The 21,076-nt window shown below is 34.9% G+C and overlaps 1 protein-coding gene across 4 annotated transcripts in view; it reads left to right on the top strand.

The window, feature by feature from the left end:
• LOC133518273 (sodium/hydrogen exchanger 9B1-like) overlaps positions 1 to 19,438 on the top strand; it is a 33,861-nt gene extending 14,423 nt beyond the window's left edge. For all 4 annotated transcript variants that reach the window (XM_061851926.1, XM_061851925.1, XM_061851924.1 and 1 more), the window contains 4 exons: positions 539 to 710; positions 11,098 to 11,252; positions 14,602 to 14,760; positions 17,174 to 19,438. In XM_061851926.1, coding sequence (XP_061707910.1) covers positions 539 to 710; positions 11,098 to 11,252; positions 14,602 to 14,760; positions 17,174 to 17,389 — 702 coding nt within the window. In that variant the 3' untranslated portion in view covers positions 17,390 to 19,438. The remainder of the gene's footprint in view (positions 1 to 538; positions 711 to 11,097; positions 11,253 to 14,601; positions 14,761 to 17,173) is intronic.
• Positions 19,439 to 21,076: the final 1,638 nt, after the last annotated feature.

Here is a 21,076-nt window from a genome sequence, read left to right as displayed (position 1 = left end):
TAACTGCAGGCGGTAAGCCACAGCGTTAAACGAACTGTGTCGGTTGGTCTACGAATAATAATTCTCCCTCGTCTCCACTCTGCAGTTGAATGCAATTCCAGGAAAATAATTTAAGTAATAAATTGAAAATATTATTTTATACTTGTTACAATCTCAAAATCTGCAATCTGCGTTTAAAGACACTCGAGAGCGATGGGAACTGGTCGCTTTTCATTGAAATTTCCATGGCGTACCGATTCTGATTTTCATAAAAGGTTATGAATTAGTTCTGTATTAGGTATGGCTCTGATCTAATTCATAACCTATTATTAAAATCAGAATACGCCTGGTAGACTAAAAACTTGATTCCTTTGTTTATTTATTTTCCATGCACATTTTATTTCTAAAAGTTATTATTTGCTTGTTTTAATATATTAAGTTGTACCTTACAAGAATCGTGAAATGTTAACAGCTTAATAAAACAAATAATGTGGGAAATTAGTCAAAAGAAATATGCCTACTTAGCCAGTACATCAGTGTGTTATTTTGTTGCTCTCAGGCTGGGTCGACTCTGTTCGTGGGCGTGATACTGGGAGTAGCCTGGGGCATCCTGGCAGGGCTAGCACCACACTCGCACGACTATTACGTTGTCGAGCTCCGGGTTCTGTTTGTGCTGGTTGGCGGACTATTTGCCAACTTTTTCCTCGTGCGCTTAGGATGGGCTGGAACCGGTATGTATGTACTTCTTAACTCGTATTTTTAGGATTCCGTACCCTAAGGGTAAAACGGGACCATATTTCTAAAACTCCGCTGTCCGACCGTCCGTATGTCACCAGGCTGTAATCTCATGAACCGTGATAGCAAGACAGTTAAAATTTTCATAGATGATGTATTACTGTTGCCGCTATAACAACAAATACTAAAAAGTACGGAAACCTTGGTGCGCGAGTCCGACTCGCACTTGTCCGGTTTTATTTTATTTTAAGTTAACGTGTAATTTTGATTTATTTATTTATTTGGAAACATTGTAAATTTTCGACAATGAGAACTTAAGAAGTATTTTGATTTTGAAATCAGCGTATCTCGTTTGCACTCGTACATTGGTGCAGGTAATCAGTGCAAGTAAAAAGAATTCAGAACAATTTTACAATTATGAAGACACAAACTAAATTACATAGGTACTTACTTACAAAGAAAAAGTTGACGAGGCCTCCTGGGCCCTTATTCGACATGCTAAAAGTGACGTTTCGTGTTGATTTCCATTTGATGTGAGAAATATTGTGACTTGTCGAATTGCTATTATCACCACCTGTCAGTGAACAATATCCACACTAGAGGCGGGGCGTTGTACCGGAATAGTTTTTGGAACAGGTTATTTGTAATAGACTACTTTTAGCTTGTCGAGTATTTAAAAGTACGGACTTTGATTTCTGAAATAAAACACACCTCCATTCTTACCGTTACTTTAGGTAAAATAAAATTTTGTTAACAGATGGTCGTCTGGGTGTCTGTTGTATCTAAAAATAATGTAATAATATATAACAAAAATATGACAATAGATTCATAGCCTTCACTCAAAACGTCACCATATTTCCGACCCTTACCGAAATAATAAGTCGATATTTGTATAAATAATCCTTATTTGTAAGACGCCTAAGCACGGCAAATACGTAAACTGCCTATTGGGGGCCATACTCGTAAAACTGGTATTTTAGACGTACTTTTGGTACGAGTAACAGAGACGTACTTTTGGTACGCAGTCCCAGCTCTAGTCAGGATTCTAGTTGTCAAATATAAGCGTGTCGAATACGTATTAGTTAACTGTCAAATGAAATTAGATCAACGGTAGACTTTTTTGTCGATGGGTATGGCTGCCATGTTTGGATTTATGACATTTAAAAGGGGATCCTAAGGCAGAGAGTAGTTTTACCTGTACGATTTTGATTCTTCTACTGGACGCAAGATGGAGTTAGCTGCCAAATTCCGATCAGGCTGACGCAACTAGGAAGAGAAAAGTTTTGTATCGAATTTGTTTCGCAAATCATTGCCAACGAAGAAAAAGAAAACGTCAGTGCTATTTATTCTGTCAAGTTTACATCAAGTCTACTGTCAGCCTAATTGCTTTGTTTGTTTTGAAGGCTTCAATGTTTTGTTCGGGTATTTCGTGTAATTTCTTTATTATTTAGTGCAAAAATCGAAAATAGTCAACCGTGATCAGAGTAAAGAGCGAGTTTGTTACAATGCCAGCGAGAAAACGGTTTACTAAGTGTGAAATATGTGGCAAGCGAGCCACTCGAGAAAATCACGAAAAAAGGGATTTTATGGCGAAATTTCCCTTGGATGAAGACTGGTAAGTATTGCTTTAGATACTTTTGACCTTATTTTGGGTCAGCAGGCTATAAACACATCGAAAATTAGATATTTTACATTATTTTTCGTTGTGAACTAGGGATGTACTATAACTATCGATAACTGTAGTTTTATTTGTATATCAGTGTAAATAATTAAATTAAATATGTGAAATTTCCTTAGAACTAGCATGCAATATGACCATAATTAATTCGTCGAAGATTAATAATGCATAAATTATCTATTACTTATGCATTCATGGTCATTAGTTAACATATTTTTTTTATCTAGTGATTATTTAATATATTAACCTAAAATGTAAGAAAATTAATCTCTGTTTTTATGATAAATAAAGAAATATTATAGGACATTATTACACAAACTGACTTAGTACTAAAGTATGAATGGCATGTGTTGTGGGTACTTAGACAACGATATATATATATACCCACAACACATGCCATTCATACTTTAGTACTAAGTCAGTTTGTGCAATAATGTATATATATATGTACATAGACCTAATTTATAAGTATTTATAAATACATAGAAAATACCCATGTCTCAGGAACAAATATTCATGCTCATCACACTAATAAATGCCCGTTCCAGGATTTGAACCTGGGACCATCGGCTTCATAGGCAGGGTCGCTGCCAACAAGGCCAGACCCGTTCTCATGTGTGACATATAAATACATAAAAAGTTAAAGCATTGATAAAGGGTTGTTGATAACTGGATGCCGAAAAACCTGATTTATAGATGCATATTAGCGCGAAATAATCAGTTGATCATCTCATTAGCAAACACATGGAATATAAACTGTAGATAAAGTCATGTTTTTCCAAGGCTGTATGTTTTCAGATGCAGGCAGTGGGCCAAATTTGTTGGGAACGAAGACCTGATACATCTTCCCATAGAAAAGTTACATTTATTCAAACATGTATGTGCACATCATTATGAAAATCAAGCATTTAATAAAATAAAAAAACACGACTTAAAAACTGTATTAAAATAATTCGGGTCCACATTAAGCCCGACCAGATAGTAGTCCAATTAAGAACTATCCACTATATAACATACAACTTAAATGTGGACTCGATGCTAACCTGATTTCGAGTACAAAATTTGTAGACAGGAGCCTATGTTTCAACCCTCCCCATTTTATCGATATCGATAAGAATCGTAAGCGTGTAGCGTACTACACTATTTAAATCGCTTATGTTGGTACTATGGTTCTTTGACAGTTCTTTGTCGTACATTTTGGTAATGATTTGCGAAACAAACTGATTCCACTCGCTAGTATGGAAGTCCCGTCTCTTAAAACGTAGTGATTATATGCTCTTTGACAATGACATGCAGTTGCGTCGATGTAGATCTATCATAAAAACGTACATGTGACGCATGTGACAATTGTCCAGGATGAAAGAATTATCTTGACAATTAACATTAAGCAATACAATACCACAAAATGTCAACAAGAAAACAGATTTATTATAAAAATACAAATTATATACAAAGCTTCATTTTAAAACCAATGGTCGTGGGTTCTAACCCCGGCTCTTAACAATGTGCATCTTGTAACATGTACCGATTGCTTTTCAGTAAAGTAAAATATATTATCATGAGGAAGATGGAGTAGCCCCAATAAGGTATATTTTCCCCTCTGGGTTAGAAGGTCAGATAGTAGTGAGACAGGGAGATATAGTGAAGAATGCGGAAAAACAAGCATTTATTGTGTTGTTAGGCTAGTTCTTTTTTTTTCAAAATTTGAAAACGAACGCAACAGCATGCTCAAAGCCCCCTGTGAGTCAGAATCTGTTAAATTCAGGCGTAAGACGAAACAGGAGCTAAGCCCGTACACAAATTTGAGATTTTTAGGTAAAAGGTAAAAAATATCGCCGTCGCGCTGACGAGTGTGGCACCCCGTCCCCTAGAGACTATCCCTTGTGTGTGTACCAACAAACCAAATTTTAGACAAATATGATACGTCTTCTTCTTCTTTGTCGTTGTACTCTTTGCAGAGCGTCGTGGTCAACTGCTGATATCAGGCGCAGATGTTGCTTGCCGTACGATTTCTCGCCATTTTTCGCGGTTGGGGGCCATTCTGGCAAATGCGTTCAGGGGACCCTTCATGGCAGATTTGATTTGGTCAGTCCATCGCATAGGTGGCCTTTTGCGCGGTCTTTTTCCGTTTGCTCTACCCTGCACCACTAGACGCTGTATGGAGTCGTTGTTCCTCCTCGAGACGTGACCGAAAAAACTGAGTATGCGGGTCTTTACGAGAGTCGAAAGGCGCTGCTTGATACGGAGTTCTTTAAGGATGGAGACATTAGTCCGAAACTCGGTCCAGGATATCCCCAGCATTTTCCTCCAGCACCATATTTCTAGGGCGTCTATCGTCTTCTCCTCTGTCTTTCGGATAGTCCAGGTCTCCGCAGCGTATAAGAATATAGGTGGAACCTTCGTGGTGTTTGTGACGTTTCGGTGATACGTAGCCTATACGTAAAAACTAGCCATGACAAATCCTTTATAATTTCAGGATTTTCTACACAGCACAGAACATGGCACCCATATAGATCTCAATTCCGTTGTCGGCGAGTCAACAACGACACATATTCTTAATATTGAACTTAATTGGCTCTCATTTCACATTTATGTTTTAAATTAATTATAGGCATAGGCATACCATATCCTATTGTAAGTACAAAGTTTCAGAGCAATCTAGCAAGTCATTTTAAAATAAGAGCGTAACTACATTTGTATGGAGAACCGAATTTGCTGCGGACGTACAATGTAGCATAATCGGATTAGGACCAACCTCGAAATCTCTGTAACAGTCATGAAATGTATTATGTATATAAATTAAAGGCCCCTTTTTCATGCCCAAACCATTTAACATTTGGGGACCTCGAGGAATCCGAGCCATCTTGGAAAATGTGTACCATCAACACAACAGTCAACATTAAAACTTATTAAATTCTACACAAAAAAGTCCTCGATATCTTTGCAGAACAATACATCTTGTTATAGAGAATACTTGCTGAATCTAAGTTTAACGCTTATACACTTCCAGGGGACATTCTCTTAAAAGGAAACTCGGAGGAATATGAATTCTATTTTTAACTATACATTTGTTCGTGGTCTACCCCAATATTAACATTTTACTCTACTGTGACTAAACCAGAAAGAAGGGTTATGGGTATAAGTACTGATGATTCAGTACACCCATTTAAAAAATCCGTCCAGTATCCTAAGCTACAGGGTGTCCTGAATCCTCAGTACTTATACCCATAACCCTACTTTCTGGTTAAGTTGCAGTCAAGTAAAATATTGATATTGGGGTAGATTATGTACAAATGTATAGTTAAAAGTGGAATTTTTATTCTTCCAAGTTTCCTATTAAGAATATCCCATGAAAGGGTATAAGGGCTAAATCTGGGTTTAGCAAGTATTTTTTAAAGCAAGATCATTTTTTTTCGCAAAGATGTCTTAAACTATTTTATGTCGAATTTTATAAGCTTGAATGTTGCCTTACACGAATATTGAATAAAGAACGTAGATTTAGAGTAAAACGCGAATTTCTCCTGGATGGTCCACATTTTCCAAGATGGCTGCGGTTCCTCGAGGTCCCCAAATGTCAAATGGTGTGGGCATGAAAAAGGGGCCTTTAAGGGGCGTATATACATACCAAATTTCATGACTGTTCAGACATTTCGAGTTTGGTCCTAATCCGACTGAGCTAATGCCACTATGTACGTAAACTGTAACTGTACTGCGGACTCAACCTTCACGTTATAATTTTTTAAGTAATAACGTTGACATAGTAACGAAAATAATAAACACGTCAATTGAAGTAAACAATATTATTATATGCAAGAAAATTTTGCAAAATAGGTACATTAATGATTAATATGTAAAACACCATTAATTATTGAATTAAAATTATGATTTTGTGTTAAAAAATAAGAGACCAATTATACAGCCCGATTACACGGGCTACATATAAAAAATGATTATCATGGAAACAGTAAATATACACAGGTGAACAAAGTTATAGTAAAATAGGTGCATAATTTCAGAGCTTGCCTGGCCCACCTGTACCACCTACCATGACCACGGCCGTCTCCTACTATTATTTTTTTCTAATACCTATGGCCTTACTAGCGAATAGTATTCCATGTTCTTGATCCAGAATTTAAACCCTTAACTACATATTTGTGGCACTTGGGGTTGAATTTGAAACTCTAGGGCACTAGCGTGGCTCTATGAGAGCGCCTTATATAGGCTTCTGGTGACCAGAGGATCAGCATTGTTAACCAGCGCGGAAATGCACCCAGCTTTCTGGGCACCCTACCGAGCGACCAGAATATAGGGCAAATATTTTATGTATACGTTTTTGACTTAAGTGTTTTTATCATGTTTTATATTTAAACTTACAGATGTCGAACTACTAGCAAAGTTTTTGAAGAGGTGTAGTTTTTATATTTCCTGGTACCAAACTGATACAGGAAATTGGAACATCAGTAAATAATCTACACCGAAGACAATGAATTATAGTCACATAATACTTTAATGTTTTATTTTATTAAAGAAATCGGTAAAAAAATGTGTTAACTGAAAAAGATAAATTTTATTTTGTTTGTAGTTGAATAACAAAATATGTATTTCATCTCCTTTTAACATAGGAATTCTCTTTGTGTAGGTACATATAAATAATAGGTACTTAGGTCTTGGTAAGTAATATAGACAGTACAGTAGGTCTTATCTTAATAATTTGAGATCTCATACATGCGTTCCGATATATCTGATGGCGACTGTACATACAATGGGGTCGCGTATACGAGTACAAAGAGCATTAAAATAGTTGTTGATAGACCAAGTGAGCGAGCTGCTATGGTACCTATCTTCATATCAATTTTATGCATTATGTAATAGCGCAATACAGAATTTTTTTTTACAAATGTAGATTTATTTTTATAATAATAAAGGTTATTCATGAACCATCTCGTAATTTAAAAAAAACGGACTTTATCTCTAAATCATATGCCTTATATTTACAGATGTGTTAGGTTACAACTTGGTTCGTGAATGTGGTTTAGAAGCAAATTGAGACTGGGTGCGGAGTAAATTGCATCAATTTTTTTTACAATTTTGAGCGTTTATAGGAGAATATGTGGAGCGAGCATTATTCGACGTGTAGGTGTGGGTTCAACTAAAAGATCGCATGTCAATAGTTCTTTATTGTCGTTAAAATTCAATTAATAATCGCCTTTATCGACCATCAACTGTGTGGTCACTTTTTAATTGATTGACGTTGTCAGGTACAGTTTCACTACTCGCCGCCGCATTGTTCATAGCGCATTACTTATCCTATCGAATACAAGATGTCGCTGATTCCTGTAAACTTATGTTTAAAAAAAAAAAGACGCTTTACTCTATGCCATATATTGTAGGAAAGGAAGGGTATTCCCTGTCGTACGTCAAAAAATCCAAGATGGTGCCCAAGCCCATGGACAATAAAGTCTAGCAATAAAATCAACACTTGTCAAAATTTGACATTAGCAATCCACAGTCAGGTGACAATCAAATCAAACCGAACCACTTCGAGTTCAGAGCCATTTCAAACTATATAGTAGTAATAAACAAAGTTGATTTTTGTTTGATTATTTTTTCTATGAATGAGTTTTGATTGTTCCAAATGATAATATCCACAGTTGATAGAATCAACACTTGATACAATCAACATGCGATAGAATCAAGTGTTGATTTGATGTGGACGCGAAATTTGACAGTTGTGCATCTCGAATAAGGCCCCTGAGCTCCTGCGCTTTATTTAGAGAGTAGTTGTTTTTCTACATTCAAGCAATTATTCTTATGTTAATAATTTCATTTGTTCCATTGTTGTTTCATTGTGTAGTTTATACTTAATTAAGTTATATTGTAGTGGTAATTTTTTTAAGTACTTACCTGTATAAAGTAAGCTTCAAAGAGTTTATAACGAAATATTTGCTAAGTACTTAGTGACAACAAAATTTTATTAGGAATAAACACTTCTTAAAAAACAATAAACCCGTTTTATGCTTTTTCTGCACAATTGGCACATATTTAAGTTCTTATTTGAAGTAAATAGTTTCATCCCTGGACACTTACAATTAGCCTCATGCATGATTTTTTTTTTTTAAATTTTTTAAATCATCATTTATATCAGTTGAACACCGGAAAAAATAAAAATACTTTTAAAAATCTTTACATTATATTTTTTTTAAATATTTAAGATTTTGATAAATTTTGAGCGGTTGAAACGCTCATAACTTTTGGCGCGAATTCTACAGAGCCGATGACGTCACAGTTCGGCCACAACTGACATTTGTTACTAATCTTGTTCATGTATTTCAGCTACTCGAAACTAATAATTCGTTTTATTATTAAATTATTATTAAATGCCATGGATGAACCTGAAAACCATTCTATAGGCATTATCTATTGCCAAAGCATACAAAGAAATAAAAGTGCAGCTCACAATGTACTGTACAATAGCACTCAATATTATTTCCAATATAAATTAAATCGAAGTATACAAGAGTAAACCAATTTTGTTTGTAGATATCAATCGATCTGGTAACAAATTACTTCTTACCTTTTGGGCTGTACCATCAGCTTCGGAAGTAAGCAGTAGGTATGAAGCCTGTATATCACATATATTTATTAATATAATGTAAAGTTTTTGATTCAACTAGGTATATAAGTATTTACGAATTTATATACAATATAGAACTGCATATTCTTTAGTAAAACCTTTGCACAAAACTTTTTAAATTGTATAGCATAGACAATTTGCCAGTTCTTAACGCTCGTCCAGACGGGATGATCAAATTGACCAATTTGATCAGAAAATGAATTGGCATCAATCTCATCTATTAGCGTTCACAAGTACACAATTTTAATCACCAATTTTAGATGTATGATAAATGGGGTATCTATCCCCACACGTATGGGTTTGATGAAAAAAAATTTTTATTTTATTTTATGACGTATTAAAAAAAAAACTACTTACTAGATCTCGTTCAAACCAATTTTCGGTGGAAGTTTGCATGACAATGTATATCATATATTTTTTTTAGTTTTTTCATTGTGTTATTTTAGAGGTTACGGGGGGGGGGGACACACATTTTACCACTTTGGAAGTGTCTCTCGCGCAAACTATTCATTTTAGAAAAAAATTATATTAGAAACCTCAATATCATTTTTGAAGACCTATCCACACGTATGGGTTTGATGAAAAAATATTTTTTGAGTTTCAGTTCTAAGTATGGGGAACCCCCAAAATTTATTGTTTTTTTTCTATTTTTGTGTGAACATCTTAATGCGGTTAATAGAATACATCCACTTACTAAGTTTGAGCAGTATAGCTCTTATAGTTTCGGAAAAAAGTAGCTGTGACATAATCGGACAGACAGACGGACATGACGAATCTATAAGGGTTCCGTTTTTTGCCATTTGACTACGGAACCCTAAAAATTGTAGGCAGGAGTTGACTTGTGGTTAAAGTTTTTTATTGATCTCAAAAGAAATATACATTTCACTTAATGAGATACATACATGCATAATTAATTATTCTATGTTAGTTTGCGCCCGTGAGCGACAATTTGATTATATTTACAATTACAATTTTAATTTTATTACACTAAGTATATTTAATTCCTTTAATTCCTAAGTTAAGTAACTATAACATAACAACTTCCCATAGAAAATTTTAATTTCTTGCATTTTTCTACTAACAAGTTGGGTGTGCTTCAATATTTTTTCAATGTTTTTATTTAAAAGATCTTTTAAAATGACAATTTGTTTGGCTGATTACTGATTAGCTCTGAAGTTGGCACTGTTGGCGAGTCTTTGCCTATTGGTGGGAATGCGAAAATTAAAAAAAAAGCGAAACGTACAATAAACTCGGGTGAAACGGATATTGGGAGGAAAGGAAAATACTTGGATGTATTGTTTCTGAATTGTAATTATTAAGAATAAGTTAACTGAAGTTTTACTGGTGATAGACATCTACAATAATACATGCATCGACAAACCTACAATAATGCAAAAACATCCGTAATTTCGTGTTACTAAATGCAAACTAGTGTGTAGCTGGCGTTGAAACTTTTGATCGATGTGTTGTGTGTAAGTATTGTAAGTACGTGCAAATTTAAATATTAACAGTATTGAAACTCAACCAAGTGTTTATCTAGAAGTAGTCGACAACTAAAATACATTTTTATAGCAGATTTCATTCAAAATCAGTGCGACGTAGAACAAAACAACAAATCTGTCTGAACTATGACGTCACGTGACGTTTCGACCAATGGCATTACGTTTCGCTCATTAGAATTTCGCACGTAATTTTTGTACTTTTTATTTATTATTTTAAGCAATTAAATGAACATTTTATAACGGAAAGGCATTTGTAACATGCTATAACGATAACAATTATCCGAATAAAAGTTATTTTTTCAAATTTAAACTTCATACATATAACAGGAGAAGAGACTAAAATCCGTAATGCACCGGTAGAAAGCAAATTATCGTCTAATAATAAATACACTTTTATACAATTACCTGAAGCGTCTAACGTGTAAATATTTTATTTAATTTTATATCAAAACAAACAATACCATAAAGAGAGCAATGCTTACTTAAGGTTAAATATCATCATCATCCAGCATAACTATGTTCATTGAATTGTAGTCAAATTAGAAATAATGTTTGTTTTGAATGTTTAGCTGGAGTTGCTGTGTTGGCCTGCAACGCAACGGCCGCAATGTTCTGGGCGCGAGACGGATGGAAATTAAACAACAACCCCGCGTCTACAGCCTACCGGGTGTTTTGGGCTGCCTGTGAGCCAACTGTGTTTGCTTACACGGGCACTTTCTTTGTAGTGAGTTTTTCTTTCATTTTAATTAGTTTATGTGATGATTATGATGTAATCCTTTTATCCCTCGTTAAGGAAATAGGGCTCGAAGAAAATTTTTGGTGCGATCCTGAGCTGCTACTTCCAGCTCTTTCCAGATGAGTCCAGTTGTTATTAGTTTATATGACTGCTACAAAATTATGTACAGTTACATACACTGCTTTATCTTCACACATATTAGAACTTCTCTTTGGTCTGTTCACTGTTCGGGAAACGCATATTACGACCGGCATTGCGGTATTGTTGTTCTGTCACAGATATCAAGTAGCGTCTCTAAAACATCGCTCGATTATTATAGACTGAATGATCGAACGGTAAATTATATGGTGAAATTTACATGTAAGTGGGGCAATAATCAAGTTATAACACCAAAAAAAAAAATTTTTTTTAGAACAACTCATACTGAACGTCACAATGTGACGGTCACATGGTGGTAAATGAAATCTTTTTTCACGCATGTCACGCAACCGTAGTTTCCTGTATTCAGAAACAAACTAGATTCGGCCCTAACAGCCGTATCGTGTGAGATATGAGATAATGTTCGCGGTAGACATGTTTCATTCGAATAAAACATCTTCTCGACTGATATTGGAATATAGGTCAAATCATAATTGATGTTTGAAATTTGAATATCATTATAAAATCGAATTCTAAGAAAACAGCTTATCTCTATGGTAACCGCAATTTGCGGATTTTTACGCATTATGGAGGGTATACGATATTAATAGGTGTAGATAAAATAAATAGAAACCCTGCCCAACTATTGCGGCAACTCATCCTAAAACGTAGAATAGACAGATTTCTGTAAATGGACTTTCAACACCTTGGGACACCACATAACAATTAAACACGAAAGAACGAGGAACAAACAATACAGTAAAATTAAATGCCACGAAATGTTCCTCAATTTAGCAAGCATACGTTGTGTACAACATTCTTTTTAATACCTCGTTTAAAAATATGATTAATCAACAACAGCATTCATCCAAACTTACTCATAGTAGTCTAGTACATACCTACACAAATAAAATAGAACGAAATGGGCAAAAAATTTCAAGGAATGTTTCTAAATTAGACAAGGGCATTTCAGATTGATTAAGTAGTTTTTGTAGGCGTTACTCTACAACGCACAAGTTTTTTTTTTGCGAAATGAATTCAGCTTCGTTAGTAGTTCTCGAAGCTTTCCATACTTTGCAGCATCCGTGGTCTCCGGTAAACTTTGGTGTTTGTCTGATATGAATATAAAATGGTTTAACCGGTATTTTTAAATTCATGTGGCATCTGCAGCTTCCAGGCTCTTCCAAGTAGTGTGTCTGACATGCTCGGGTGCATAATAGAGAACTTTTCAAGGAATTGCTAAAGTAACTACCTAATAGATATTCAAGGTGTTTGAGCCACTCAAAATTATCGGATAATTTATTATCTTGGATTCATCTTTAAACATTGTTATGGTAGGTCATCAAACTACTTTTCATGCAGGAAATATACAATCAATGTTAACAAAACTGCTGGTTTGTTGAAGACTCCGTTTGACCGCCTCTGCATTGATAGGACTCTTAAAAATTAATCAATTTGCTTAAATTTACACAGCACAGGCCGCGTTAGTAAAGTCACAAAAAATAAGTATAGTAGTTAGATAATGACAATTAAGATACACGTAACTATGTACATATAGTTAAATTATTAAAGTGACGACTCTAAGAAGATTACTACGGTTAGCGTCGTGATCTGTATTTCATAGGGTAGGTGGTAGGTTATTCTTCCAACTAGGGAACAAATCAAATTATTTTATGAAATATTTTTGATTTGCGTTTTTTAAGTATTCACACTACGATATATAAATTATACACTAAAATAGATGTCAAACATATCTCACTAAAGAAAAGCCCGCAAAAACCAAAAACCGCGGCGGCGGGGGGTTGGCAGACACCCAGGCGGCGGGTTGACGCGAGTTCGACTCCCGCCTCGGCCACCGGTGGACTTGGTCACTTTTTCTTTAGTGTTTCAGTTTATATGTTATTTTTGTTTTAATTAAATTAAATTTGTTACGCCCTATTTAGACTTTTGACGAACTTGCATGCAAATCATGCAATACATTGCTAACTACAGAGTACAATGAATTCAGTCGATAGATCGACCAAATACCGAAATGCGCAATGTGACGAAAATTGCATGCAAGTTCTTGAACCATCGAAATGGGGCTTTACTTATAGAGTCTGTTCGGAAAGAGAAGAGTCGTGGAATGTATCGGACCCCATACATTGCACGACTCTTCTCTATCCGCATAGACTCTACAACAGCAAGTCATCTTCGAATAAGTATAGGAAATACTAATCAGAGGAACTACCGTGAACACCGAAATTCGCAAATTGCAGGCATCTTTCTCTGTCACTCACTACACCTTAATTGGAGTAAAAGAGAAATATGCCCGCAATTTGCGAATTTCGGTGTTCGCGGTAGGCCCTCTATATTAAAGATATGGCCATGTCGAGAAAACGTTATTGAACAAGCGGCCACAGCTAATTGAGCGGCGCCGCGCGTAATAAGCACCAATCACGGCAATCACGCAATAATCCACCCGTTCACAACATTGACACACAAAGAAATGAATGAACAATCGAATTGAATTGAATGCACGAAAAACCACACCGGTTATTGTTTTGTTACACACGCGTGCGTTTTGTTTTGTTGTATTTTTATAATGGGAAACAAAATGAAAATATCAGTCCTCTTGTGTTTGTTTGTTTCATGGACGAATTTTCCTTGAATATTTGAGAAAACAAAAAGAACTTTAACCGTCAGTTTTTGGCATTTTCGAAATTGGTTATATGATTATAATAGGTTACTTTCTTATAGACAGCTTTAATATATCACAATAATCAACTGTTGTGAAGTTACATAAGCGTAAATATACACAAAGCAAACAAGGTCACGCTTATATTTGCTCTTTCAATTACGAGTAAGTATTTTTAGATTGATTAAAACTCAATTTAGAAGGGGCTTTGATCCCAATAAATTGTGTACTACTATTATAGATATCAAACTAACTCGTTTATTTATCTGCCTGTATTTTTGATTTTCACGGCATACCTGCAATTATTTACGGGGTGAATATATAGGTCATACTTAACAACTTTTAATACGGGACCAACCCCGAAATCGAGAAAAATTAATTTCCTCTCCCATAGAAAATTAAACAGGCAATTTTTTTTTTCGAAATCCACATCGATAACACATTCCGCTTAGTTCTTATTCTTATGTAAAAAACGAAAAATAATTCGACAAAATTTACTGTTACATGTTTTTTTTTTTTCAGATTGATAATGATCTGTGGGATGTTATGTTAATTGGGTTAGCAATTCTACTGATCTGTTTGACTGTGAGACTAACGACGGCGGCGCTTGTCTGCTGGGACATGACACTCAAGGAAAGACTCTTCGTTTGCTGCACCTGGGTACCCAAATCCATAGTCGAGGTAGGTTTCAACGTTTGATCAGTTTATGACGACATGCATATTCATATTATGGGCATAGTTTATTTTTTTATCTTTCCGCTGACCCCGAAAAGACATGGACTGGGACTGGGATTCGGCTTAGCGGGCTAAGTTAGGTATACAACTAGTATGCTATACTGTATAATATGCATGTAGATACCTACTAAGGTATTTACGTACAAAAGACAACCAAAAAAACGGTTGTTATCAATGTTTATGGCAGGTAATTATTTTATAGACTTAAGATGGAAACAATAATAAAATAGAATAACAAGCTACTATTTTTACAATACCATATGTACCTACGGATTAAATTAACTTATTTACACTGAATAAATAAATGAGTCAATCTTCAAATAATAATTAGGTAGGCATATTATTATAAATTAGAATTCGTACTTTACATGTTGGTCCAAAAATACGTTAGCAAAGATTTTTTTACCGTGTAAATTAGTATTGATGATAATTTCAACTAACATTTTCGTTTGTGTACCATAGCTAAAGCATACTTTGATTATTAGCATAAATTTTTAAGATAATACTCCCTATTTCAGATATAACATTATAGTTTTAATTTTTGTATGACATTTTGTAAAAGATGTGAGAAAGAGTAAGAAAAATATTCCTAAATAAATAATTCTAGTTACTTTCTTGTTGACATTAGTCTCCACATCAAATTAATCTAAAAAACTAACTTATAAAAGAAAACAATTATGAAATAGTATCCCTTCTATATGCGCTAGCAACTGATATATTTGAAGTCGGTGCTAAGTGACGACCTGACACTGACGATCCGAATTATGAAAACAAGAAAAAAAGAAAGCTGTCCATTAGTTATTTGGGGGTATTTTTATACCAGAATTGGAACTACATATTTGGCGTGGCACCAGTTTCAAATATATTAGTTTTTAGAGCATATAAAAGGGACAATATTTTATCTTATCCGTTTTGATTTAATGTTAAGATTTTGTTATGAGTGACGCAGCATTCTGCAGGACTCCTTCCTGTCTGGCAAAACAGTAATGTCACTAAATAGGATTTGAATCCATCAAGATTTGAAAAGTTCCCTCAACTCTTCATGGAGCTCATCATCAGAACTGAACCATGAAAAAAATGTATTTAGAACCTTACTTGATAAAAAAACTCAATGAAAAAGAGAAATCGCCAAAACCCAAAAGTGAACTACGCGTCGTTAAAAAGATCCGTACTGGTCATTATCTGCAGTTCCACTTTACCAAATGGCACTTTTTTGAGTGCAAATTTTTGATTTGTTGATGAAAATACAAAAGTCACTATATGCATATGTATTAGGAGTTTCTTCAATTCCTCGTGGACCCCATTATCAGAACTGGATTTCATAAAAATGGGACCAACTAAGAACTATATACTTATAAACAAAAAAATAATTTTCTAAATGCGTTCACAAAACAAATAACGGAGTTTTGAGGTAACACATATACAAAAGAAAGGTTTAATTGATGGTTATTAATCCTTCTTTTTGAAGTTGGTAAAAATGGTTAATTATGTTTTTAGTTACTGATTTTAACCTATCTACTATCTGACACATAACACACAAACCACTACGGAATAAAACCTTATAAATTAACACAAAATATCCACACAGTAACTAACGAAATTTACTCCGTCAAAAAAATCTGCATTTCACTGAGATAATACTGAAAATAATAGTTTTCAAGGCAATGTCGAATTCTGATCAGATTTTAATTTAATACCGATTGCAACATTTGCAACAACCAAATGTTAGTAGATACTCGTACTAGGAGAAGGAAGTGAGCCTATCACATTCATTCCAACCATTCAAAACAAAGAAGGCCGCCGCCGTAAGTGTTGGTAGTCAGCATGTATTTTTTATTAGCATCTTGTGTTGATAATGTCTTAAGACTTAAGTAGTATATGATCCGTATCACATTCATTCCAACCATTCAAAACAAAGAACGCCGCCGCCGTAAGTGTTGGTAGTCAGTAGTCAGTCAGTCAGACTTGAGTAGTATATGATCCTCGAACTTACACACAGATAGACGCGGCGGGCACTGTGTTTTATAATTTTATTATACCTACTAAGTATAAATACAAAATAACCAAAGCGAAAAACTTTCCTAGTATCCCGGTATTCTTCTTATAACTTTCTCATTTATCATTTTTACTGTACAACGAATAATTTCAAATCTTCATTAAAATATTAAGAATCCATCTACAGTTGTTCTGCACCAGCTTGGTAGTGACAAAGGTCGCGCTATAATTAACGTAGGACTTGGTGTACCCAAGGCAGCTGCCCCCCCGCCTGTACCTACCTACGCCCATGGGTGTCCCTGACTAGGCCCATTAGTATAGAGTTGTAGACGAACTCTATATTTATCCAACGAATTGCTTCCAGGCTGTATTGGCGCCAACGGCTCTAACGGCGGTCATCACCCGGGGGCCCCCCCACCAGGATTACGAAAACGATTTAGCGTGCGCAGAAAACATACTGCGACTCCTGGTTCAAGCCATAATCATCACCACTCCTATAGGATATCTACTTACTAACCATTTAGGACCAAAATTACTTAAGGTACCAAAGAAATCCTGTGACGACAACAACTTAGCATAATCCTAAAGAATAATAGGTACCAATTTTTTACTTTTATATAACAGTATACTTATATATTGACAATAACAATATACATAATGGATATATACAGATGATTACTATAACTAGCTTATATCTAAAATAGGCCCTTGAGGCATTGTACCAAGGATGCTGGCGGCATTTCCTCGTTGTATCGCAATACTGATACGTATATATTATATTCTATTTCGTAAAATCTTTGTGTCTTTTGTTTTGATTTTATGTTGACATTTTCTTATAAGTTTTTTTGTGTGTATTGTGCTAAACAAAAATCTATTTTACCTAATATTGTACCTATAAGTTTTACATGTCTTTGAAATAGTTCTTGAGATATACAGTACATTGCCTTTACTTTTATAGAGTTTTAGATTGTTTTATATTGTTAATGTATGCATGAATACGTGAATTCAAAGTATATAACGGAACTGACATTATGAACTAAATATAACAGATAGAATAGATATATGCCATCAAAAACATAACTTTTAAAAATAAACCAAGTCTCGTAACTCACTTCAACTCAGTTCTTCTACAGTAAAAAGTTGTGAGATTCATGTAATACCAAGGCGGTCAATTTATTCCGTCCCTACTTATGGGACCTTTTGTCTTAAGTTATTACGTAATTACCTAACCTAACAACAACTTATAGTGACCATATCAATATTAAAAATCCTTTATGTTTAAAATATATTGATTGACTGGGCAATCGCACTAAACAATCTAATTCAATATACTTAATATTGATTACTTGTGAAATACATTGTGTTTTCATGCTATGATAAACAGAATGGCCAACTCATTCTGTTTATTTAAAACATAAAAGATTTTTCATATTGATATGGAGAATAGATAGATATATGCCATCAAAAACATAACTAGTAATTGTATTCTAATTTGAAAGCTTATATGTCTGCTAGAAGTGCCTTTGAGTTTTGATGGTCGGTCAGTCAGTGGATGAGTGACAAAATTAAGAAACTGACTATTTATAATTCTTAAACTACTGGTTCAAACTGAATGAAATTTGAAATATACTGTGTTTATACAATGCCTGCTTGGTTATTGAAAATTCAGACTTCTAGTTTTATCCACGACGAAGTTATAAGGGGGTCGAAAATAGCCTGAACTGCTTTGAGAAAAGGATAGTACGGCCGTGCCGCTTTTTTGCTCGACCTGGCTCGACCAGAATTGAATCTCTTGATATCTACTTGATGGGCTGTTTATTTTATATTAATGAATTAAATAAGGTAGGTACACAAAATTTTGTTAAAATGTTATATAATATACAGAAAAGAACTTGTTAAATATGAAGAGTGGAATTACTATTTTTACTATGTACGCATGAATTAATAAAATGTTTATTCTATTATTATTACATTTATTAATCGATTTTTCAAACAGGATAACCATAGCAACGTCTCAGCTAGTGGTAGCATTAAATATGTATTTAGAATAAAAATATACCAAAGTCTTTATCCTTAAGTAATTTTATGAGTAAAAAACTTAATTAGACGTAAGGCTTATGATAAGAAAACATTATGATAAACACGTAGGTAAAATATTTTATAAGTATATAATTTTTTTTATGCATGGAAGTAGTTTTTTTATCAGACTAAAATATGTAAAACAACTATATTAGTTATGCTGTTTTCTAATTATCATGTTAATATCACTACGGGTGTATAAGTAAGTGATAAATTATCTTGAAGGGGTACATTTTATAACTCTATTGACATTAGCAACTTCTGCAGTCAAGGTCATACTTTTGTATACCTATGCCTATGTACGTTTTATAAATAAATTGAAGAATTGATACATATTTATGATCTTAGTGTACATGATGACTTTAAATTAAATATGCTTACGTGTGATTTTCTAATTTAATTGCCTACACTTCATCTCACCGCTATATTTGATTCGTAATATAATACGAGATACGCGTGGCGTACGAATGCCTATTAATAATTACCTATATTGGTATGTTGTCTATATTTATATATATTAAACTTATAGCAATAAATCAGTTACTTTACACTTGTCTAGTTTTATTTATGGCAACTAATGGAACCGTTGACTTAGTAATTCCATTTCTATTGTGCTGATAAGCTGTGTGTTTTGGGATGTTATATGTAAATACACAACGTGAACTTGAACTGGGAACCCAATTATAAATAAGCTACATTGTAGATAGTAGCCGATCGTACTTAGATTTAAGACGAAAATCTGCATGCACGTCGGCGAACCCACGAGATTGAATAAAAAGTCCATAACATTTTTGCGAACATATTATAATAGCGAGTTGATGAGTTAAACACAGTAGGTACCTATGTTCTCATCTCAATTCATTCTGATATAAATTACTAATAAGTTGACAAAAGCGTACTTGCCTTTGTCTTGGGATGTCTACCTTAATGCGAATGCGACATTTTTTTTGTAAGATACGTATTTAAATTTTTTTTCGTTTTTCCAGCAAGCTCGGCCGAATTACACCTTCTCATATAAACGGAGTTCCGTTCTCATTTTAAAACTACGTGTTCGATTGTAATGAACATTTGCACACACAATGATATGAGGGTGAACAGAGTCAACTACAGGGATAAGTACATCTATGCGTCTTCTTCTTCTTCAACCTAGCGTTTTCCCGGCCTAGCGCCAGGGTCCGCTTTCCTACTTAATCTTCTCCACTTTGCCCGGTCTTCGGCATCCTCAGGTGTGAGATTGTTGTCTCCCATGTCTGCTGTCACGACGTCCAGCCAGCGCTTCTAAGGCCTACCGCGGCCGTGTGATCTAGGGCCTTGGACAGTGAGGTTGAGGCATCTATTTCCGACTTAGCCTACTGGTCTACGGCTTATATAGCCATATCATCGGAGGCGACTTTCCTGCAGCTTATCCGCTACGTTACGGATTCCGAGGTTGCCGCGGCTGTGTTCGTTACATATGCGATCTAATCGCGTAACGCCACACATCCATCGCAACATCTTCATCTCGGTGACGTGAAGCTGGTGGACATGTCTTCCGAGGACAGGCCAGGTCTCGCTACCATATAGTAGGACTGGGCGGATGATGCTCTTTGTACACAAGGCCCTTTAGCTTCACCGGTATCCTAGGGTCGTAGATGACACCGGTTACTCCTCGCCATTTTCCCCAAGTAGCACTTATTCGGGCTTGGACGTCGTGATCGATTTCACCAGATTCGTGCAGCACAGAACCAAGGTATTTGAATTTATTAGTTTTCCCGACAAATTAATCTCCTACCTTTATGGAGTCGGGGTCCGTGCCGCCACATGCCATGTACACGTTCTTCGCAATATATCTATGCGTCTAATTAGTTTATATTGTTCCGCCATGTTATGTCTGTGTTTTCGCCTTAGAAAACGAACGACATATAGCATAGGCTTTTAAAAGGACCTCTGGAGTTCCACGCGTCTATAGGTTGTGGCGACTGCTTACCATCAGGCGGTCCGTATACTTGTTAAAAAAAATAGAGCAAAAACAAATTTTGAATGAAAATCTTAAATTCGCTGTATTCTTTAAATATGGTATCTGAGGCTACATAAACTAATTACAGCTCTAGATTTACCTGAAAAGTGAAGTGAGTGTTTGTAAGTACAAAGTTTCAGAGCAATCTAGCCAGTCATTTTAAAATGAGAGCGTAACTACGTTTGTATGGAG

Source organism: Cydia pomonella, chromosome 5 (genome assembly GCF_033807575.1).
Source record: "Cydia pomonella isolate Wapato2018A chromosome 5, ilCydPomo1, whole genome shotgun sequence".
Lineage (NCBI taxonomy): Eukaryota > Metazoa > Arthropoda > Insecta > Lepidoptera > Tortricidae > Cydia > Cydia pomonella.
Note: the sequence above shows the minus strand (reverse complement) of the source record. Positions and strands in the feature narration are given on the sequence as shown.